The following is a 21,662-nucleotide window of genomic DNA, read 5'->3' on the forward strand; positions in this document are numbered from 1 at the left end:
GTTCCAGGTTGCACCCCGGGGAACCCACCACACATACCCTTACTATATTGAGAGTCTGATGCAGAACTTGCTTTCAGCCCAGACCCATCAGAGACTAACAGATATGAAAAAAAGCAGAGTGAATAGGAGCGGAAAGCTTTTAATTAACAGCCTAGCTAAAATGCCATTACAATCCGCAGTTTTGTTTTTATTAATTCGCTTGGATTCAGCAGGAATTCCACCAAGGAATAGAGATGAGCAGATGCAAAGGGAAGCACATTAATAAATCATGAGTGTCATTAAAATTTGTAAACTAATATCTTCTGGGAAGTCTCGGCAATTAGTCTCGGGGCTTTCTTGGCAAACAAAATATTAATAAATCCAAAAGGTCCATGTTTTATAAAACCACCATCCCGTGGAAAGGTCATTGATAGAACAATTAGGCGACAAAACAAATGGACCAGCCGGCAGCCTGACTTGCGGAAGACAAACAAGTTTCCTGGAACGGGACGGCTGAGACAGCCTAACAGAGGAAGGAGGCCAGTGCTGGAACGCGGGTCTGTGTGCCAGCATTTTACAACATGCAGCTGGGAATGATCTAATTAGCATGTCCACTGGGTCACCTTTTCTTGAGTGATAAAACAACTGCTGAGTTTGCACTGTGTCATTGTGCCCCTCCATCCAGCCGTGACACAACATTAGCCTTATTGCTTGCTGAAAGAAGGAAGCCCCAGAGAGGATCGGTATGAACCTGCCTGTTCCCTTACAGACTGTCATAGGGCGGGAACCAATAGACTTCCATAGAAATCTTTCTTAATCTTAGAGAATACAACTGAAAATGCAATTTTTCTTATTATTATTACTTGTATTTCAGTATTATCTAGAGCAGTGCTTCTCAAAGCCGGTTCACCGCTTGTTCAGGGAAAGCCCCTGGTGGGCCGGGCCGGTTTGTTTACCTGCCGCGTCTGCAGGTTCGGCTGATCACGGCTCCCATTGGTCGCGGTTCGCCGCTCCAGGCCAATGGGGGTTGCGGGAAGGGCAGCCAGCACATCCCTTGGCCCACACCGCTTCCCACAGCCCCCATTGGCCTGTAACAGTGAACCATGGCCAATGGGAGCCGCGATTGGCCGAACCTGCGGATGTGGCAGGTAAACAAACCAGCCCGGCCCGCCAAGGGCTTTCCCAGCACAAGCGGCAGACCGGCTTTGAGAAGCATTGCCCTAGAGGCCCCAACACAAAATTGGGCCCCCTTGTGCTAGATGCTGTATTCACAAATAGTCTGAGCTGGGCCCTGCCCCCAAAAGTATGCAAACTAAATAGGCAAGACAGACGAATGGTGGGAGGGAAACAGAGGCATGCAGGAAGAAACTGACTTTCCCAAGTGACAGCAGTGGCAGAGCTGGGAATAGAATCCAGGTTTCCTGGCTCCTAGCTGAATGAATGATCTGTCCACTAGCCCATGCTACATGTCTATAGACATTTTTAACCATCCTTTAGAATTTTACATAGCAATAGAATTCCCTATTACATTCAATAGGATGGTTCCAAAAACCCATAGAAAGGTTTCCTATTAAATTTGGTCACACTTTATATTAAGGTTCCATTTATACGCAGCATACAAAGGGTTAATAAATGATTCATAGCTATTATAAGCATGTTATAGACGGGACTGGCATATGTTATGGATAGTTATAAGCAACCTATTGACCTGTTGGACTCTATCATAATCGATGAACCATTTAGTAAAACATCTATTCATCACTTATTAACTCTTTATAAACAGAACCTTAATATAAAGCATGACTTTACGTAGGATAGGATTTTTCCATAGCATTGACTTACAAGGAAACAGCAAAAGAGCTAATTACATGCATCATGGGTAGAAGATGGGGATACAAAGTGGGGTAGGAGAACATCCTTCAAAGCTTCCCAGATGTTAACACCAAGGAGGTAGAGGAAATATTTGGCATGGCACATAACAGGGGGTAGGTTGTAAGTAGGAGTAATAGTACAAAATGGAGAAAAGAAATATTGAGGCTGAATGCCAGGAGAGTGGGATGTGCTGTGTAGCCTGTGGCATAGTCTGCCTAGAAAAGTGGTAGAACTTCCATCTCTTGAGACTCAAACTAGACTGGCGAAAGCATGAGAAATTGTCTTGTATAGAACCATGACAAGGAGATGGATTGGGTGGTCTAACAGATCTTCGCTCTGGCATAAACCTGTGGACTCATAAGATATAGCACTACACTTCTTGGGTCAATAGGTCTCAGCCAAAGATAGCCAGTCGGATGAGGAAAGAGAGATCTCAGAAGAAGCTGAGAGTCAAATTACTTTACAAGTATGCAATCTTTACCCAGATGTGAGAGGTTAGCACTACGGTGTAGAAAGGTGATGGGGGCTTTGAAGGGAGACAGCAGTGATCAAGTCCTCACAGTCCTCCAAATGCCCATCCTCTTGGTTAGAGCTTTCACCCAGCTGGTCTGTTCCCTAGTGCGATACTCAGCACCCATCTCTCCAATCTTTGCTGGTGCAGCTGTCCCCTTCCGCTCCATCTTCTTGACGAGGAATCAAATTTCTGATGCATACTGTAACAAATCCATGGTCGAATAAACACAGATGCTAATGGTCATCACGTAAAAACTGCCCACATGTAGCATGGGGAATAGAACTTGATGCTTTGTTCCAAAACCAGATTTTGAACTACTAGAACTACAAGAGGACCCCAGTTGGCTAGTAGCAGTATTAGAACTCTTTGATGAACTGGCTGCCAGAAGGCAACTCATAGACTTTAAAACCAGAAGGGACCATCATGATCATCTAGTCTGACCTCCTGCACATTGCAGGCCATAGACCCTCACTCTTGTACTAGGCCCCTAACTTCTGGCTGAGTTACTAAAGTCCTCAAATCTTGATTTAAAACTGCAAGTTACAGAGAATCCACCATTTACTCTAATTCAAACCAGCAAGTGACCCATGCTGCAGAGGAAGGCAAAAAAATTCTAGGGTCCCTGCCAGTCTGACCTGGGGAAAATTCCTTCTGATCCCAAATATGGCGATGAGTTAGACCCTGAGCATGTGGATGAGACCCACCAGCAAGACGCCATGGAAAAAATTCTCTGAAGTCACTCAAAACCCTCTCCATCTAGTTTTCCATCTCCGGCTGTTGGAGATATTTAATAACAGAGTCACGGATGGGCCATATGCCATTGTAGGAAATTTCATCATACCATCCCCCAAATAAACTAGTCAAGCTCAGTCTTACAACAAGTTAGGTTTTTTGCCCCCACTACTCCCTTTGGAGCGCTGTTCCACAATTTTGTTCCTCTGATTGTTAATTTAATTTCAAGCCTAGATGTATCGATGGCTAATTTATATCCATTTGCTCTGGTCCCAACGTTGACCCTTAACTTAAATATCTCTTCTCCCTCCCTGGTATTTATCCCACTGAAGCATTTATAGAGAGAAACCATATCTCCCCTCATCCATTGTTCTGTTAGGCTAAACAAGCCAAGCTCCTTAAGTCTCCTCTTGTGCGGTAGGCTCTCCAGTCCGCTGATCATCCTAGTGGCGCTTTTCTGCATCTGTTCCAGTCTGAGTTCATCGTTCTTAAACATGGATGAAGCCGCATTATTTGAGGCGTGAATATAATCCTCTGGAAAACAATGTGTGTTGGAATGTGGCAACGTAATATATATTATGAGTTTGATAATAAAAAAGTATAACCCATTACATCCCCTGGCGTTATTATAATCTTGTCATGACTGCAGTCCACAAGTTTCATTTCAATACAGCAAATTAAAGCAAAACTGAAATATTGTAGTCAGAAATATGTAAGCTTTATGTGCTATACTTCATAGTTCAAAAGAGGGAGAGAGATTAAGATCCATCTTTTTCCGCAGTTTATATTAAGGCCCAATTCTGCCACCGTTACACGAGCTACGTAGCACCTTACTGCCACAAGGACAGCTGGCCCTTTAAGGGAGCTGGGGGCTCAGCCTCACCTGGGTCAAGTTTAATCTACCTCCCAGATAATAGGAATGAAAATCCAGGGATTAGGTGGCAATCATGTGATCAGCTTCCTGATCCCTGGACTCTTATTCCCAATGTGCCAGCTCGCTTTAGGACCCCTTGCAAGCAGTCCTACTGAAATCAAGCTGTGTGTTTAATGTATTTATTAATGATCTGGAAAAGGGTGTGAGCAGTGAGATGGCAACATTTGCAGAAGAAACAAAATTACTCTTATTCTGAAAGGACCTAATGGCTGCCATTCACCGGGAGGCCCCTATGAGTCAAAGACAATCACAGATCTTGCTAAAAACCAATGAATGTGCCGTGCACTCTCTTTTAGACTCAATGGAAGGAACAGTTAAGCCTACGGTGACCAGATGAGAGGAAGAAAATATCGGGACACATGGGGGGGGGGTCCGCCCGCAGAGAAAAAACAACAACGGCGGAGCGAAATATCGGGACAAACACCTAAATATCGGGACGGTCCCGATTTTAACGGGATGTTTGGTCACCCTAGTTAAGCCCCTTGCTGTGGTAAAAAGAGATACAAACAATGGAAGAACTGCCCAAGAGGCTTGGCAGGTCAGAGCTAAGCCAGGAGGGCTGAATGTTTCCTGTTTATTGGTTTTATAGCCTGTAGGCTTCTAGACTATGGAGACTATACTGGTATAGTTACATTGCCATAGCTATGCTGGCATAACCTGGTAGTGTAGACACAGCCTACACCTACATTCTTCCATCAACACTGCAGCATCCACACAGGGGGATTAGGTCAGCATAGCTATGTTGGGCATGGAGGTGGGTTTTTCACTCCCATGACCACGTAGCTATGACGACCCTACTTTTAAATTAGCCTTTGTGCATTAAGGGACAGAAAGCCTGGAGAACCAGTTGTGAGCATGATCCTGAGAATAAGCAGACAGACAGGGCTTCTTGGGCACAAAGCTCACCAGAGTGGTAGACACTCTAAGTCCAAAGCAGACTGCAAAGAGTTACAAAGGGATCTCACAAAACTGGGTGACTGGGCAAAAAAAAAAAAAAAAAAAATGGCAGATGAGATTCAATGTTGATAAGTGCAACTAATGCACCTTAGAAAACATAATCCCCACTACACATACAAAACGATGGGGTCTAAATTAGCGGATACCACTCAAGAAAGAGGTAGTAGATAGTTCTCTGAAAACACCTGCCCAATGTGCAGCAGAAGTCAAACATGCTAAACAGAATGTTAGGAACCATTAGGAAAGGGATAGATAACAAGACAGAAAACATCATAATGCCACTGTATACGTCCATGGTATGCCCACACCTTGAATATTGTGCACAGTTCTGGTCACCCCATATCAATAAAAGATACATTAGAATTGGAAAAAATACAGAGAAGGGCAACCAAAATTATTAGAGGGTATGGAACAGCTTCCATATGAGGAGGGATTAAAAAGACTAAGACTGTTGAGTTTGCAAAAAAGAGATGACTGAAAGGGGTATGATTGAGGTCAATAAAATCACAAATGGTGTGGAGAAAGTGAATAAGGACGTGTTATTTACCCCTTCATGGAACACAAGAACCAGGGGTCACCCAATATAATTAATGGGTTTAAAACAAACAAAAGGAAGTACTTCACCCAATGTAGTCACCTGTAGATCTCATTGCTAGGGGATGCTGAGAAGTCCAAAAGTATAACTGGGTTCAAAAAAGAATTAAATGAGTTCATGGAGGATAGGTCCATCAATGGCTATTTGCCAAGATGGTCAGGGATGCACCTCTATGCTCTGGGTGTTCCTAAACCTCTGACTGTGTGAAACTGGGACAGGATGACAGGGGATGGATTACTGGATTAATTGCCATGTTCTGCTCACTCCCCCTGAAGCATCTGGCACCAGCCACTGTCGGAAGATAGGATATTGGGCTAGATGGACCATTGGTCTGACCCAGTATGGCCATTCTTATGTAGACGTGAGGATTTCTGAGCAAGAAAGCTGCTGTTCGTTTCTAATGTGTTCATGGAAATAGCATTTTGTGGACTTTTTTTGTAAACAAACAAGGTTATACCAAAGAATATACCCAACTTGTATCATCAATTTCTCCTCCTAATGGAAATAACTCTACAAAGCCCAAAATACAAGCTAACTACATGGGCCAAAGGGACAACATTATTTATATTAATCATGACCAAAGAAGGATGTGAAGAACTCCAGGAGGACCTAATAATCTGAGCTACTCCCTCTTGCTTAATAAAAGCCAGGAGGTTGTGGTCACTGCTTATCATGCCGATCATAAATATCTCAATGCTACCTTGTGATTCCCATGTCTGTTCTCTGTTCTTGTGTCACACTGATGTCTCTTGTCTTATATTTGGATTGTAAACTTTTTGTCTACCACAGTACAAATAACTCCTAGGTTCTACATTAAGTAACAATTCAGAAAAAGAGACATGGCTGATATTATAGCAAGCTCAATAGAAATATCTGTTCAATCCATAGCGGTAGACAAAAAAAAGGGAGGCTGTATAAAGAATGGGATATCAAATACTGAAAATATTATCATGGCCATGGTACACCCTCATCTGGAATGTTATGTTCACTTCTAGTCACCCTATCTCAAAAATAGTCTAGCAGAAACGGAACAGGACCATAAATGAGCAATTAATATGGCTAGAAGATTAGAAGCTTCTATATAAAGAAGAACGAGAAAGACTGGGAGTGTTTAGTTGAGAGAGGAGACAAATAAAAAAAAGGGTCATGATAGAGTTATAGAATATAACTAATGGAATCAGGTGAGCCTGTTTACCCAATCTCTGAATACAAGAACAAGGGTATATGCAGTGAAACAAAGGCAACAGACTTTAAACTGATGAAAGGATTTCTTTTTTCCATAATACATAGTTAACCTGTGGATATATCTAAGGCCAAGATTAACAAAAAAAGACATTCATATAGATAATCTGAACTTCCCCTTTTGTACTAGATGGGGGGAAAAACTAGAAGTGAAGTGCTATGAACCACCAGGCTTAAAGATATAAATCAACCACTACAGGTCTGTCTCATCTTATGCTGGGGTTACGTTCCGCAGTCAGCGTCTAAAGCAAAAATCGCGTATAGTCAAAATTACATTGAGTGTAATGGCGGGTGGAATCACCCGCACTACAGAAACAGTATTTAAATGGTTATTTTTCTCTTTTTTTTTTTCTTTCCGACCGTGTAAAGCTGAAATCGCGCATGTTAAATGCGCCTAAGATGCGAAAGACCTGTAGTCAGATTCTCCCTACCCTCAACAGAAAAGTCCAAATTTCGAAAGAGAAACAGAAAACCAAAATATTTTGATTATGAAAAGTAGCTGCAATGCTCCATGGGTGTTGTAGTTCAAGCACTTCATGCTTCCATACTCCTCTATGGGCCAGGCTCCCTGATTGGACTCCATCTCCCATCACCACTGTTTCCTCCTCTACCAAGGGGAGGTGGTGCATCCTGGCAGTGGCATGGCCACAGTGCATCATGGGAGCTGAAGTCTGACTAGCAGCCTGGCCCATAAAGGAGAATGGGAACATGAGGTTCTACAGCAGCATTTCAGAATAAATTTTTTGGATTACATTTTTTGAGTTTTTTTATGAAAAAAAAACAATAAAAAAAAAGTCAATGGAAAGCAAAACCTTTTTTCCCCCCACCAGAGAACATATGGTTATAAAAAAAGAAAAAAGAAAAAGGAAAAAAAGATGTTTGGCAAAATACAGTTTTCACAGAATTTTTTTTTTAAACCACTCTGTTTATCTAGATAATAAGAACTTCCGCGTTTGCATCTATGGCTATGTCTGCATTATAAGGTAGGGTGTGATTCTCCAGCTCACGAACACTTACTCATGCTAACTTTCCTTGAGCTAGCGTGACTATACATAGCAGTGTAGCCATGGTAGCTGACAGTACCATGGCTACACTAGTATTTATATTCATGCTAGCTCAAGGAGAGCTAGGGTGAGTATGTATACACAGGCAGGGGAATCACACCCCTAGCTCATGGCCTGTAAGTGATAGAAACCCCCAGGCTTCAGGACATCAGCCAACCACTAACTTAGTGGTTGGCCACACTTGAAATTATAGGCGCCAACTGCGTGGGTGCTCTGGGGCTGGAGCACCCCTGGGGAAAAAAAATGGTGGGTTGCTGAGCACCCACCGGCAGCCCCCCTATCAGCTCCCCCCCAACACCCCAGCGCCTCCCATCCACCGGCGGGCCCCACAAATCAACGCCTCCCTCTCCCATCCCACGCCTCCCACCCACCGCAATCAGCTGTTTCGCGGCATGCAGGAGGCTGGAAAGGAGGGGAGAGGAGCGAGGACGCGGCGTGCTCAGGGGAGGAGTGGGAAGAGGCAGGGCAGGGGTGGAGTCAGGGAAGGAAGAGGCAGGGGTGGGGCCTTGGAGGAAGAGGTGGAGTGGGGGCAGAGTTGGCAGTCAAGCACCCCCCAGCACTTTAGAAAGTCCGCGCCTGTGCTTGAAACGCTGCTGTCATGTTTCAGTGTGGACACTACCTATGCCAAGGGAGGGGTTCTCAACATAAGTTATCCACCTCTCCAAGAGGCAGTGGCTATGTCAAAGGAAGAATTCTCCTATCGACCTAGCCTATCTACACGGGGACTTCGCTGGCTTAACGGTGTTGCTCGGGGGGGTGGATTTTTTCACACCCTTCAGCAACATTGCTGCGTCGATCTAATTTTCTAATGTAGACCAGTCCTGAAAGGGTTAGGGTTCATGGGGGTGTTTTCTTGTACCTTCCTCTGAAGTAACTGGTACTGGCCAGAGAACCAGATATCGGAGTAAGGGACCCCTAGACCAATCTGTTACAAGCAAGGCCAAGAGCCCTGAGTTTTTCACAAATACAATATAATATACCGTAAAATCAGAAACAACATATAAAACAACATTTTAAAAAACCCTCACCCTGCAGCAGCAGCTCCGGTGGCTTCTGTCCCACGCGGCTAGGCCCGGCTCCTCACTCTGGGTGGTACAGCCTAGCACACAGGGGCACAGTGTTGCTCAGGTTTGGCCATCCCTCCATCATGATGTGGGGAGGGGGTAGGAAAGACCAGGCCAAATCTGAGTTAGTGGCATTGTAACCTGGCATACAGGGTCACAGTACCACTCACTCAAATTTGGCCTCGCGCCCGTATGTCATCATGATGGGGAAGCAGCCAGGCCAAAACTCAGTGGTGTTGCAACCCCACGTGCTAGATCACAACAACTAGAGCAGGGGCCTGGGCCCGGGCCTGGCCTCATGGGACAGGATCAGCCATTGCAGGGTGAATGAGGAGCATCACACCACCCCCAGCAGTGTCCTCCCAGGACCTGACCTGACCCCTTTCATCTCCCTTCTCCATTGCTAAAATGGATAAAACTTAAGAAAAAAAAAAAAAGCCACACCACAATATTCCCAATATAAAAATAAAAACATTTACAAGGCTTCAGCAATGCCTCCATTCCTTCATTTGAATGCTGAGTAGCATTTGCTCTGACTTAACTGACATCAGACAGTTAGCAGAGCAGCATCCAAACGGACTGTTAATGCTTTCTTCTTCTTTTTTTAATTACACTCAGGACATTTTCCTATTGATTTACTTGTCTTTGTATTTAGATTCAGGGTTTAGAATAGCTTTTCTATTGCAGTGCAGTTTTTCCATTAAAAGCAGCCTCCCATTTTAGACTCCCAAGGACCAAGAGAGAATTCAGTGGCAGTTTCTGGTGCATGAAGAATGAAGGATGAAGCCCATATTGGGAGACAATATTGCATGGCTTCCTATTCTCACCTCCTCTGAAGCTTTAGTACATGGTTTACTGCTGTCTGCCATAAGAGTCCTTCTGGAAACCGACCCACTATTCAGAGCCAGGATCAAGAAGTGCTATTGTTTAGGAGAGCAGAACTATTGTGTAGTTGCAAGAACATGCCTTAACCCCAGAAAACAGAAAAAAATCCAGGAGCCCTGTACATTCTTGTGATGATTATTTTAAACTCGTAGGAGCTCAGAAGTCATGATGTATGTGAGTATTTCTCAGCTTATTCTTACTACTGAATATGCAATTATTAATAAAGATTATGCATTTCTGTAACACCTTCCATGAGAGGAACTCAAAACACTCTACAAGCCTTAATGAAACCTTTTTATTCTGCATTTTTCAGATGAGGAAACTGAGGCACAGGGGCTTACCCAAGATCATCAGGCAAATCAACTGGGATTAGAATCCAGGAGTCTTGACTCCGTCCCCTGCTCTAACCACTAGAGTTCACTCCTGACCAGAACTTGGAACAGAACCCAGGCATCCTGACTCCTAATCCCTTGATCTAGCCCAGGGATGGGCAAACTATGCCTGCAGGCCACATCCGGCCCGCCAGCCAATTTAATCTGCCCCTCGAGCTGAGTGGGGTCGGGGGCCACACCCGCTCTGCGCGCGAGTTCTGCAGCTCCCGGAAGCAGCAGCAGCATGTCCCTCCACCAACTCCAATGTTTAGGAACAACCAGGGGCTCAGCGCGCTGCCCCTGCCCCAAGCGCCTCCCCCACAGCTCCCATTGGCTGGGAACTGTGGCCAATGGGAGCTCCAGGGTGGCGCCTGCAGATGGGGCAGCGTGCAGAACCACCTGGCCGCGCCTCCATGTAGGAGCCGGAGGGGGGGACATGCCGCTGCTTCCGGGAGCTGCTTGAGGTAAGCGCCGCCTGGCACCTGCACTCCTGACCCCATTCTGTGCCCCAACCCCCTGCCCCATCCCTGATCCCCCTACTGCCCTCCGAATCCCTCGGTCCCAGACTTGAGCATCCTCTTACACCCCAAATCCCTCATCACCAGCCCCACCCCAGAGCCTGCACCTCCAGCCGGAACCCTCACCCCCCTCCGCCCCCTGCACCCTAACCCCCAGACTGGAGCCCCCTCCCACACCCTGAACTCCTCATTTCTGGCCCCACCCTAGAGCCTGCACCCCCAGACAGAGCCCTCACCCCCCTTCTTCACTCCAACCCCAATTTTGTGAGCATTCATGGCTCGTCATATAATTTCCATACCCAGATGTGGCCCTCGGGCCAAAAAGTTTGCCCAACCCTGATCTAGCCACAAGAACCCACTCCATGTCATAATTTAACCCCTCTGTAATCTCTGCCGCAAACTAGACGGACTGTCCAGGACAATACTAAAATGGGTTTCACGAAGCAGTCTACGTTTTTAGCATATCTTCTTTATGAGCTGTAAGACCTACTTGGAAACATTTAGTTTGAGCTGATGGCTAATCCCCACCTTCCTCTCTGGAAAAAAAAAAAAACTCGCCAAGAGGAATGTCACTATCACCTTTTCACACAGCTCAAATGCGGCTGCAATTTCTTGGCATTAAGACAGGATTTGCTGGCTCGTTACATTATTTATGCAGAGCAGATTGCGTGGTAATTATGCTTAAAGTATAATTACTGTGTCATTTGTACTTGTTAGGTGCAAGGCAAAAGTTTTCAAGGCTTAAAGACCCTGAAAAGTACGAGGTAAGTGAAAACGGCTGTGTTCCCTCTTAGTTTCATGATTATTTATACATCTGCAGATTACCATGGTATAGTGCAATTAGGCTTTAGAGTGCCAGGCAAGTCAAGAAGTTTCAAGAGCTATTATGAACAATTAACTCCTAATGCATTAACTGACTCTGCCGCAAGGTTAGCCCCCATCCGGTAATGCTCCTGAAACCATCTTGCAAAAGTGACTTTAAAGTTAATAGGAGAACAAAGACGTCAAAAAGGCTGGGTGGGAAGAAGGGCAACAGAGTCTGCGCAGAAGTGACACATCCAGTAACAGAGAGTTACCATAGACTGACTGGTAGCGTTACTAATAATTCTTGTTGCAAGTTAACAATAAACGCACTAAACTAGGTATAACAGTGAAGTATAGTCCGGGCCTTGAAAATTTCTTTTGCCCTGTACGGTGTATACCATTGAAAAACGGCACACGTATTTATATGCTGTCTGTAAGCGTGTGTGTGTGTGTGTGTGTGTGTGTGTGTGTGTGTATTAACACACACTTATAATTGTGTGTGACACATACACACCCACTCACCTACACCGATTTGTACATGGCATATATATAAAACATCCAAGTTGTAGTTCCATGAGCCGAAATATATTGTGTGCCTATTTAAATCCCCCTGTAATTTCGTAGCAGGATTGTAGCCCAGTCTCTGCAATTTGAATCTGTTGAGAAAAGAGAATTCAAATGCTTGCATAAAACACGGTCATTAAATGGCCGTAGAAGAAACAAATCACAACCAAAGGCAGTAAACTCACTGTATATTGGCTAATGTATCCAAGTCAGTAATGGAACAACACCTGGGACGTGTGAGCTGAGCCAGGAACTCCTGATTCTAATTCCGGCTCGGATACCGATTCCCGTGTGTGACTTCAGACACACCTCTGCTCACCTCCACCTATGTGCCGAATTGTGATACCACCTACCTGCCTGGCAGAGGATTGGTTGGGATGGTTAGTTAGCGGTTTGTATTGTAAACATGCTTTGCAAATAAAAGTTCTCCAGCTGTAACAAGTATTCCTGAGCCAAATCCTACTCCTGATGGACTCAGTGGAAGTTTTGCTGTAAGTATCCGTGGGTCCAGGATTTGGGCCACTATATGAGAAATACAGGATAGGATTGGATGCAAGGGGAAAGCTCGTTGGGTCAGGGACCACCTTTTCGTTTTGTGTCTGTACAGTTCCTAGCACAGTGTGGCCCGGATCCATGTCTAGGGCTCCGATGGTAAGACAAATAATAATACAACAGCTGTATGCAAGAGTTAAGTGGGCTCTCTCACTTAGCCAAGACCAGTCTGCCTGCCATCAAAGTTTTACTAGTCTGAGTTGGGTTTTCTTTTCTTTTTTTTTTTTTTTTTTTAAATGTCATTCCCCAATGTCCTCTCTCTAACAGACTTTTCTTCTGCGCATCTTTATTATTTGCATTACAGCAGTGCCTAGAGCTCCTAGCTCAGATCAGCCCCCATTGTGCTAGGCGCTGTACACATGCAGAGTAAGAGACAATCCCTGCCCTGAAGAGTTAGTGATCTAAATAAGATAACGCAGCCAAAAAAAAAGGGGGGGGATTATTGTCCCCATTTAACAGATGGGTAACTGAGGTTCAGCCATGTGTGTGAAGGCCCCCGGCGAACATATGGCAGAGGTAGGACCGACATCCAGATCTCTTAGGTCCCAGTCAGGTATCTTAACCGGAACACCACCTGTCCATCCACCTCTTACTGGCGTAGAATTAGTGAGCTCACAAACAAAGACTGTTTTACCACAGCAGCTCACAAGCTCATTCTGATTTCCCCCACCTTTCCCAGATCAACCAGTTCAGGTTCTCTGGGTCTCAGCAGCCCATATAACATGAGGCCTAGCAAACCGCTCCCTGCCATTCACTGTGATTTCTATAATCCACTTACCTCCACAGCGAGCTTTCAGTAACGCTCCCCAAGTTGAAGTCGTAGAGCTTTGTTAGAATGAGAATCACCTGCAGGGAAGAAAGAAAGAAAAGAATCTTCCTTTAAGATTTTGTAACTATGTATATAATGCATCTGAAATCACCCAAAGGAGAGCTTAGCATTTATCCATTAAAGTTGGGGTATTATAGGATCAGGTAAGTAAAAAGAAAATCATTAGCTCAATGCATCCATGTAACTAGTAACATTTATTTTAATCCTTGGGATGTTTTGCATTTGAAATAAAACATGCCAACAGGAATTCCTTTAACATTGTTAGCTGGCTTCTCTACAGCTGTAGTTATTCAAGGTCAGGGATGGAACGAGATGGTCCTTGTTATCTAAGTAGCCCAACCAGAAACCACACTCAACTATTCCTCTCTTTATTCCCCAAAGCACTTGACAATGAAAGTCCTCAGACTCAGCGAAGATAAATGGAGAGAGGATTCATGCCCAGGCCCTGAACCAGTCTGCGCACCCATGCTGAGCTCCTTTATTTTTTATGAGACTTTCCCAAGGCGTAAGAGTTCACACTCCCAACTAGGATCAAACGGCTGGACTGGGGTCAAAATTTGCCTTGCTTGCATACAAAGGGCTTCACAATCAATGATGGGCAAAACTTCAGCATTTCAGGTAAAGAAACATTACCTGAACCATTCATAAAAGAAACATAGCCAAGGCTTTATTCCAACCATTGGGAAAATGGGACGGCCATAACCCCGAGCAATTTCCAGGACTATTTACCTTTAGCAGACGTGTTCAAAGCACAAAATGCAGATTCAGATTTTGAACATGCCAAAATTCAAGCTAAGATTTTGTTTCACTCCCTTTTATAGTCAGTACGCAAGTCCCATTAAAGTCAATGGGACTTGCATAGAATCACAGGACTGGAAGGGACCTTGGGAGGTCATCTAGTCCAGTCCCCTGCACTCATGGCAGGACTAAGTATTATCCAACCATCCCTGACAGGTGTTTGTCTAACCTGCTCTTAAAAATCTCCGGTGATGGAGATTCCACAACCTCCCTAGGCAATTTTTTCCAGTGACAGATAGGAAGTTTTTCCTAATGTCCAACCTAAACCTCCCTTGCTGCAATTTAAGCCCATTGCTTCTTATCCTAGCCTCAGAGGTTAAGAACAACAATTTTTCTCCCCCCTCCTTGTAACAACCTTTTACGTACTTGAGAACTGTTATGTCCCCTCTCAATCTTCTCTTCTCCAGACTGAACAAACCCAATTTTTTCAATCTTCCACCATAGGTCATGTTTTCTAGACCTTTAATTATTTTTGTTGCTCTTCTCTGGAAGAGAAGCATGCTTAAAGTTAAGCACATGCTTAAGTACCTGGCTAAATCAGGGCCTTGGTCAGCTGTGCTGGAAGTTAAAAGGTATAACAGGGGTTGCTGGTGAGCTCAAACCCCTTAGCACACCTAGAGATATTATGCCAGGTGTACCCGGCCCCCTCCCATAAGACCTCCACATAACATTACTCACAGAGTGCCAATAACTACTCTTTCTCCCACTTCTTTCCCCGCACACGTAGCTCTACAGATAGGACACTCCTGCCAACACCAGATTATGAAAGGTATCTAGGCATTGCTTGGATCACCATGGCAACACTTAACTAATTTAAAAGGCAACGCTGTATAGTCCAGGTAGAGATGGTAGCCATGTTGACAGAAGAATTTTTCCGCCAACCAGAGGCTTCTACCCTGGGGTTTATGCTGGTTTAACTATGTCTCAGGAGTGTGATATGTTCATAGACCTGGGTGGCATAGCTATGCCGTCCTAAGGTTTAGGTGTAGACCAAGTCTTAAGCTCTTAAATCTTGTAGGTGTTAAAGCTGAGCAGAGCAATGCCTAAATACCTTTACAAATCTAGGCTTTGCGGCCTAACATGGTTACCATGGGATTCATCCAACTGAAGTTAATGGGACCCCTCAGGGGCAAGTCTACAGTACAGAGCTACATCGGCGCAGCTGTCCCGCTGTAGCGCAGCTGGTAAAGACGCTCTGTGCGGACAGGAGAGCGTGCTCCCATCGGCATAATTATTCCACCTTAATGAGAGGTGGAAGCCATGTCAGCGGGAGACCATCTCCCACCGATAAAGTGCCTGTGTGGATAGCGCAAAATGTGCGTCGCTTAGGGGAGGGGGCTTTTTCACTCCCCTGAGCGACATAAGTCAGATTGACTGAAGTGACAGTGTAGATCCCATGCCCTACTGATTTTTTTTCCCCAATTTTGCAAAATTTTGAAATCTCACCCTTGTTTCCACATTTTCCAGGGCTCAAAACAGGCCCTTTTTCAAATATTTTTGGCAATTTTTTAAAAAATGAAAATATTTAGGTTTCTGGCAAATGAAAAAAAATTTCTAGATAAAATGTCGAGCAAAATTCAGAGAAATAGTCAGCCTTTTGCATTTTCATTTTCAAAAAAGAGACCATTTTTTCCCCTAATAAAAAGGCTTTTCATTGGAAAAATGTTGCCCAGCTCTGCTCACAGTAGCAAGCACTACACTCCATGGCATTTGCAGGGCCAGGCCCTTAATTTGGCCTGACCCTGCTTAACAGCCACCTGGGGCAAGGAGTTGAAGGCTGAAGGGAAAAGTGCAAATGTGTTAATCACTGTCACAAACCCCAGGTTGCAGTACCGTCTTATTGACAGCATATCACAGGGAAGAGATCTATGGGAACTGTAAGAGACCCTGGGGCACATGCTTCTGCCTAGGTTAATGGATGGGATGTCTGTTTCAAGCATTCATTCATCTTTATACCGTGGTTACTGTGCTCTCTCTTGCTCTTGTTTGGCTCCATTATTTCCTCCAGGGTAGAACTCAAGGGGGGAGTGGGGGCGCGACAGAAGTTAAGCAGCTTCTGGCGGGGAATGTGAAGGAGCAGATGCTGGACAGATTTGAGTCAGGTTAGGTCACTCCATAAATCAATGTGACTCAGTAGGGAAATAAGAAAAATACCTTCATGCTATAAAATTAAAAGCTTCTACACAGCTTTCCGCACAAGGTGAGGAACTATCAGCAAGAAATGGCGACCCCGTCACCTGGCTGCTGCAACAGTTTGCCTTTCCTGATTAACATCCCACTATCCATCATTACATGCTGGGTGATGGATGCAATGGGGTTGGATTCCCACTTTCTCAAGGATACCCCGGTTTGAGTGGCTTATTTTTATAATGCTTCCCATTGCTCTGGGGCAATGCTCTTGTCAGATCTGAGAAGCAGCACCTTGGGTACTTAGATGAGAGCCCTTAAAGGGCAGTGCCATTAGTCACACAGGAGATGGCGCTCTTCCCTCTGACTCCTGAATCAATGCCCCACACAGAGCTAGGGGGCGCTGTGGTACTGGAAGGGCGATCTTTCTCCTGGGACGTAAAGCCACTCGAAGGTTTGGTTTTTCTTATAGTGACATGGCACTTGTTTTCCACTTTAGGAACCCAATCCAGCTTCTACTGAAGACAATGGGAGCTGGATCAGATCTTAGATGTAGGAGATATATTGAGCCCCAGCATTCTGGACAGATTCCAACAGGGTAATTACATTCTGCCCATTTAATTTCCCCTGTAATTTCAAATGGATGCTGTGTTCATACTCTCTCTGTAAGGACTCGGTTCCTTACCCAGCTCTTGCTGGGTTTTATGCTTATTGTAATTGTACCTTACAGTATGTAATTTATCATTAGCAAAACTTGCAAATACTAGGCCAATGCTGGCTATGCACTAATGGGCTAAATCCAGCTCTGCCATCCTGGTTTAAATCTGGAGTAAAGCCATCAACTTTGGTGGAGCTATTCTGGATTGACACCAGCGTAACAAAGCAGAATCCAGCCCTACTACTGCCTTTACGGTCTGGAAACCATGCTGAAAATGAGAGCAAAGCAGAAATGTAAGCATCCCCTAGCAGCTAAACCTCACATAGGGTCCTAGAAAATAACACGAGTTGCTTGAGGCATTAGTGATATACAATAGAGTCCCTACGACATATCACACATACAAATCACAAACGCGCGCACACACACACACACACACACAATGCTCGAGGCACGCTCGTATTACGACCGCAAACGGAGTGGCTCCTGCCAGCACAAAACGCAGCTCTCGCTTATGAAACAAGCCATTTCAGAGTCAGAGTCAGAGTCAATATGTGTAACACGTACAATAGGTTGGGGAGTTTAAAAACCAGGGAGGATCGCAGGGAGTCTTAACATACAAACCATTGTGAATAAAGCTGTGAAAGTCCCTTTCTTCATGACACTGCCTTGTGATACTAAGGGAGCAAATGTAACTACCAAAGCAATGTCATATATACAGCCAAGACATACATCACAGACTGAAAGAAACAGCCAAGGTACAAGTTTGTTTTCAGACAGGCTTTTAAATGGCATGGTACTTAGCAGTTATCTACAAGAGACTTCAGGGCCTGTTTAAGACTTTGCACAGCCACCACCGTCCTAGGCAAAGAGGGTTGGACAACACATTTCTGAAATTACTTGTTTGCCAGGAAAGTTACCATAAGAACAGCCATACCGGGTCAGACCAAAGGTCCATCTAGCCCAGTATCCTGTCTTCTGACAGTGGCCACTACCAGGTGCCCCAGAGGGAATTTACAGAACAGGTAATCATCAAGTGATCCATCCCCTGTCGCCCATTCCCAGCTTCTGGCAAACAGAGGCTAGGGACACCATCCCTGCCTATCCTGGCTAATAGCCATTGATGGACCTATCCTCCATGAACTTACCTAGTGCTTTTTTTGAACCCTGTTATAGGCTTGGCCTTCACAACGTCCTCTGGCGAGGAGTTCCACAGGTTGACTGCATTATGTGAAAAAATACTTCCTTTTGTTTGTTTTAAACCTGATGCCTGTTAATTTCATTTGGTGACCCCTAGTTCTTGTGTTAGGAGAAGGAGTATACTTCCTTATTTACTTTCTCAAAATCAAGCATGATTTTAGAGACCTCCATCACATCCCCCCTTAGTCATCGCTTTTCCAAGCTGAAAAGTTACCGTTTGGCAACAAGGCATTTCCAACTCTGCTTTGGGGGGGATTCCATGTACTACCCCAACACCAGACTCAACAGTCCCCAACAACCTGAGAAGCAGAAGGCAACAGAGAGAATTTCCACCAGGGTCTCCAGCACAGTGGTGCAGCCCACAGTTACCAGGCTGCCTCCATCCTTCCTCATCTGGAGAGCACGGTGACCAAAGGATGTTTGGTGCCCTATGCAAGATGGAGTTGGCACACTCAATCCATTCGCTACCGGGTAAGTGTTGGAGCTGAGCGAAAATGGGAATTTCCATCCTGAGCAAAGTGTTGATATTGAAATTATTATTTTTTTGGATGAAAAGTTGAAATAGCAAAATGGTTCACCAAACACAATTCTCCAAGGAATATTGGGTCGGAAATGGCGAGACGTTTCATTCTGGCATTTTCAATCAAAATGAAAAAATTTTATATGCCTGAATTGAAAGGTTTCATTTCTGTTTATTGAACTGGGTGTTGCGGATCATTTACTTGATGCCCCTATTCTCCCCTGGGGGATGAGCTCTGTGGCCAAAGTAATTTCCCATGATGCCCCCTAGTCATGTGACTCCCATGAGGCACCATGCAGCTCATTCAGAGGGGAAACCACATTGCATCATAGGAGATTGTAGTCCAGCCAGGGAGCCCAGCCTATAGGACAGAACAGGGACACGAGACAGCCAAACTACAATTCCCATGAGGCAATGCAACCTCATGTGAAAATGCCGTTTAACATCGAATTGACTCAAAATTAAATGATCTGAAGTGAAATAGTTCATTTTGGTGTTCCTAATGGAAAAATTGAAAAAAATCCAGCAAAATCAATTTTTCCCCAGAAACTGCATTATCTGTTGAAAAATCATTTTTGAAGAAAAAATTCCCAGCCTGCTCTAGCAACCACCCACATCACAAAACCTCCTACCACTATTGTTAATGATCTGTAGTACAGTAGCATCTAGTAGCCCCAGTCATGGACCAGGACCCCGTTGTGCAAACACAGAACAAAAGGACAGTTCCTGATCCAAAGAGTTTTTCCATCAATGCAGTTAATCTACCTCTCTGAGAGGTGATAGCTTGGTTGACGGAAGAATCCTTCCATCAACCTAGCTGCATCTCCAGTAGGGATTATGTCGACCTAACTACAGAGCTCAGGTCACAAAATTTTTCACAGTCCTGGGAGACATAGCTAGGTCAACCTAACTTTTAAGTGTAGGCCAGGCCTAAGAATCAGCCCCCTCTGTTGACAGTCCCAACAGACAAGCCAAGCAATGGGGACTGTAATCCTCTTCTGTTTACTAGAGGTGGCTCCTCTGGGTCAGAGTGAAAGCATGAGGACAGCAGGGACAGCATGAGGTAGCTTGCACTGCTGCATACTTGGCAAGCATAATGTACCTTCTCCTCGAGATAGAGGCTTTCAGTCTCCAAGACTAGTCGATCTGGTAGCTTTTACTTTGACCAAAAAGGAAAAGAACCCACAGAGAAAGAACCTGGAAATGGACCTAGATCTGCCATAGCTGCCTCAGTTTTGGTCCATATGGAAAACACCAAGCACAGGGGAATTCCTATTGTATTTAAGAAATATTAGGAATCCTTGAAAACATAAATCACGGAAGGGCACACGAGCCCCTGAGCACCTTCGGGGGCGTAAGAACCTCTCCTGGCCATCAAATTTTACTATGAAGGAAAAATTACTTTAGTTCATTAAACCTTCCACCAGATCTTGCCACCTCTAAATTGGCGAAGTGCTTTGCATATACCCCCACATAGATGCTCCTTGGTTCCAACGAATTACAGTGTAAATGCATTTGATTCCTTCAGTAGCTTGATAAAGAACCTCAGAACAACTGAGAAGTGTCAAGTCAAAGGCAGTTACTCTCCTGTATCAAGGAGACATCCTCACTAGAGAGAGATGCGTGATCACTTTAGGTAGCGAAGCGGAGAAGACAGCCTTGATCCGCAGCATGCAATTCATCCCTATCCTCAACAATCGGCTTTATCAGCAGAGAGATTAACATAGCTCATCAGTAGCCCTGTCCACATATTTGCAGAGTGTAATTAATAAGGAGCAAAGGAAGGCGTGTTGTGCAGGCAATGCCTTGTTCTAAAAAAAAGAGAGAGAGAGAGAAGGGATAGCTTTAGCTATGAAAAATGAGAGCTCTCCCTCTTGCACTCTTAAATGCTGGGGTACATTTTTTTTCCATTTCCAAGCTAAATACTCGTTTTCCATAACATTTGTAACCTTTACTCTCAATGCTAGGCGAGGAAAGCTTGTCCACTATTGTCATTTGCATTTCCCGGACTCTGATGAAAGCGGCTGCACTGATGGGTAAGCACAAAGGCTGATGAAAAAACATGGACCAACAGGCAGTGCTCTCCAGGGATCTTCTGCAATTGAGGGGAGACCAATGCTGGTGTTTCTGAGAGCCAACGAAAATGGACTGATGCAGTCCCAGGCTGTTTGATTGCTTGCACTAAAGACAAGAAATAGCCTTGTTTTCCTGAGAGGAAAAATGAGGCGAAGAAAGATTAAGTCACAATTTGCTTAGAGTAACACAGCAAGTCTGGGCACAACTGGAAAGAGAAACTGAATCTCTCAAAACACCAACCCAGTGCTCTCACCACAAACCAGTCCTTGCTCACTGGCTTTGGTGAGCCGACTCGAAGCAGCTGATATCTGAGAACGCTATTGGTTGAGGTGTTTCATTTCAGAAGAACGAAAAGGACTGATAACATCTGAGGGCCAGTTCCTTTCCTGGTGTAAATCACCGTGGCTCCAGTGGACCAAGCCAATCTACAGTCGCAGAGGATCTGGTCCTATATACATGTTTTAAAAAAGTAAGAAAAAAAAAAAAAATCAGTACATGGCTTCAGGCAGGGCTGACAAAAGAAACCTCTGAAAATGAAAGAAACGAGTCTAGAGATCAGACCCAATAGCTAAATATGCTCAAGAGACCCTGTGATCACCAAATTGCTGAAACGGTCAAATGTGTCATCAAAACAAAAACTAATAAAAGAACTGAAGAAAAAGGCCCTCTTTTAATCCTCTTTGGCCTTGCTTCTTTTCATTTTTTGGTTGGAAAATAGCCATGTTATTTTGTTTTGTTTTATCCCTTTTAATGCCAAACAAGTAGTGGAATAAGTACTTGGAGCCGGATCCAAAGCCCACTGAAGCCAAT

General features: G+C 44.6%; 1 protein-coding gene across 1 annotated transcript in view; it reads right to left on the reverse strand.

The window, feature by feature from the left end:
• Nucleotides 1-21,662, reverse strand: part of SORCS3 (sortilin related VPS10 domain containing receptor 3) — a 471,405-nt gene that overhangs the window by 306,872 nt on the left and 142,871 nt on the right. Inside the window, exon 2 of the mRNA XM_054036301.1 lies at nt 13,426-13,493. Within this exon, the coding sequence (XP_053892276.1) occupies nt 13,426-13,493 (68 nt within the window). The remainder of the gene's footprint in view (nt 1-13,425; nt 13,494-21,662) is intronic.

Source organism: Malaclemys terrapin, chromosome 7 (genome assembly GCF_027887155.1).
Source record: "Malaclemys terrapin pileata isolate rMalTer1 chromosome 7, rMalTer1.hap1, whole genome shotgun sequence".
NCBI lineage: Eukaryota > Metazoa > Chordata > Testudines > Emydidae > Malaclemys > Malaclemys terrapin.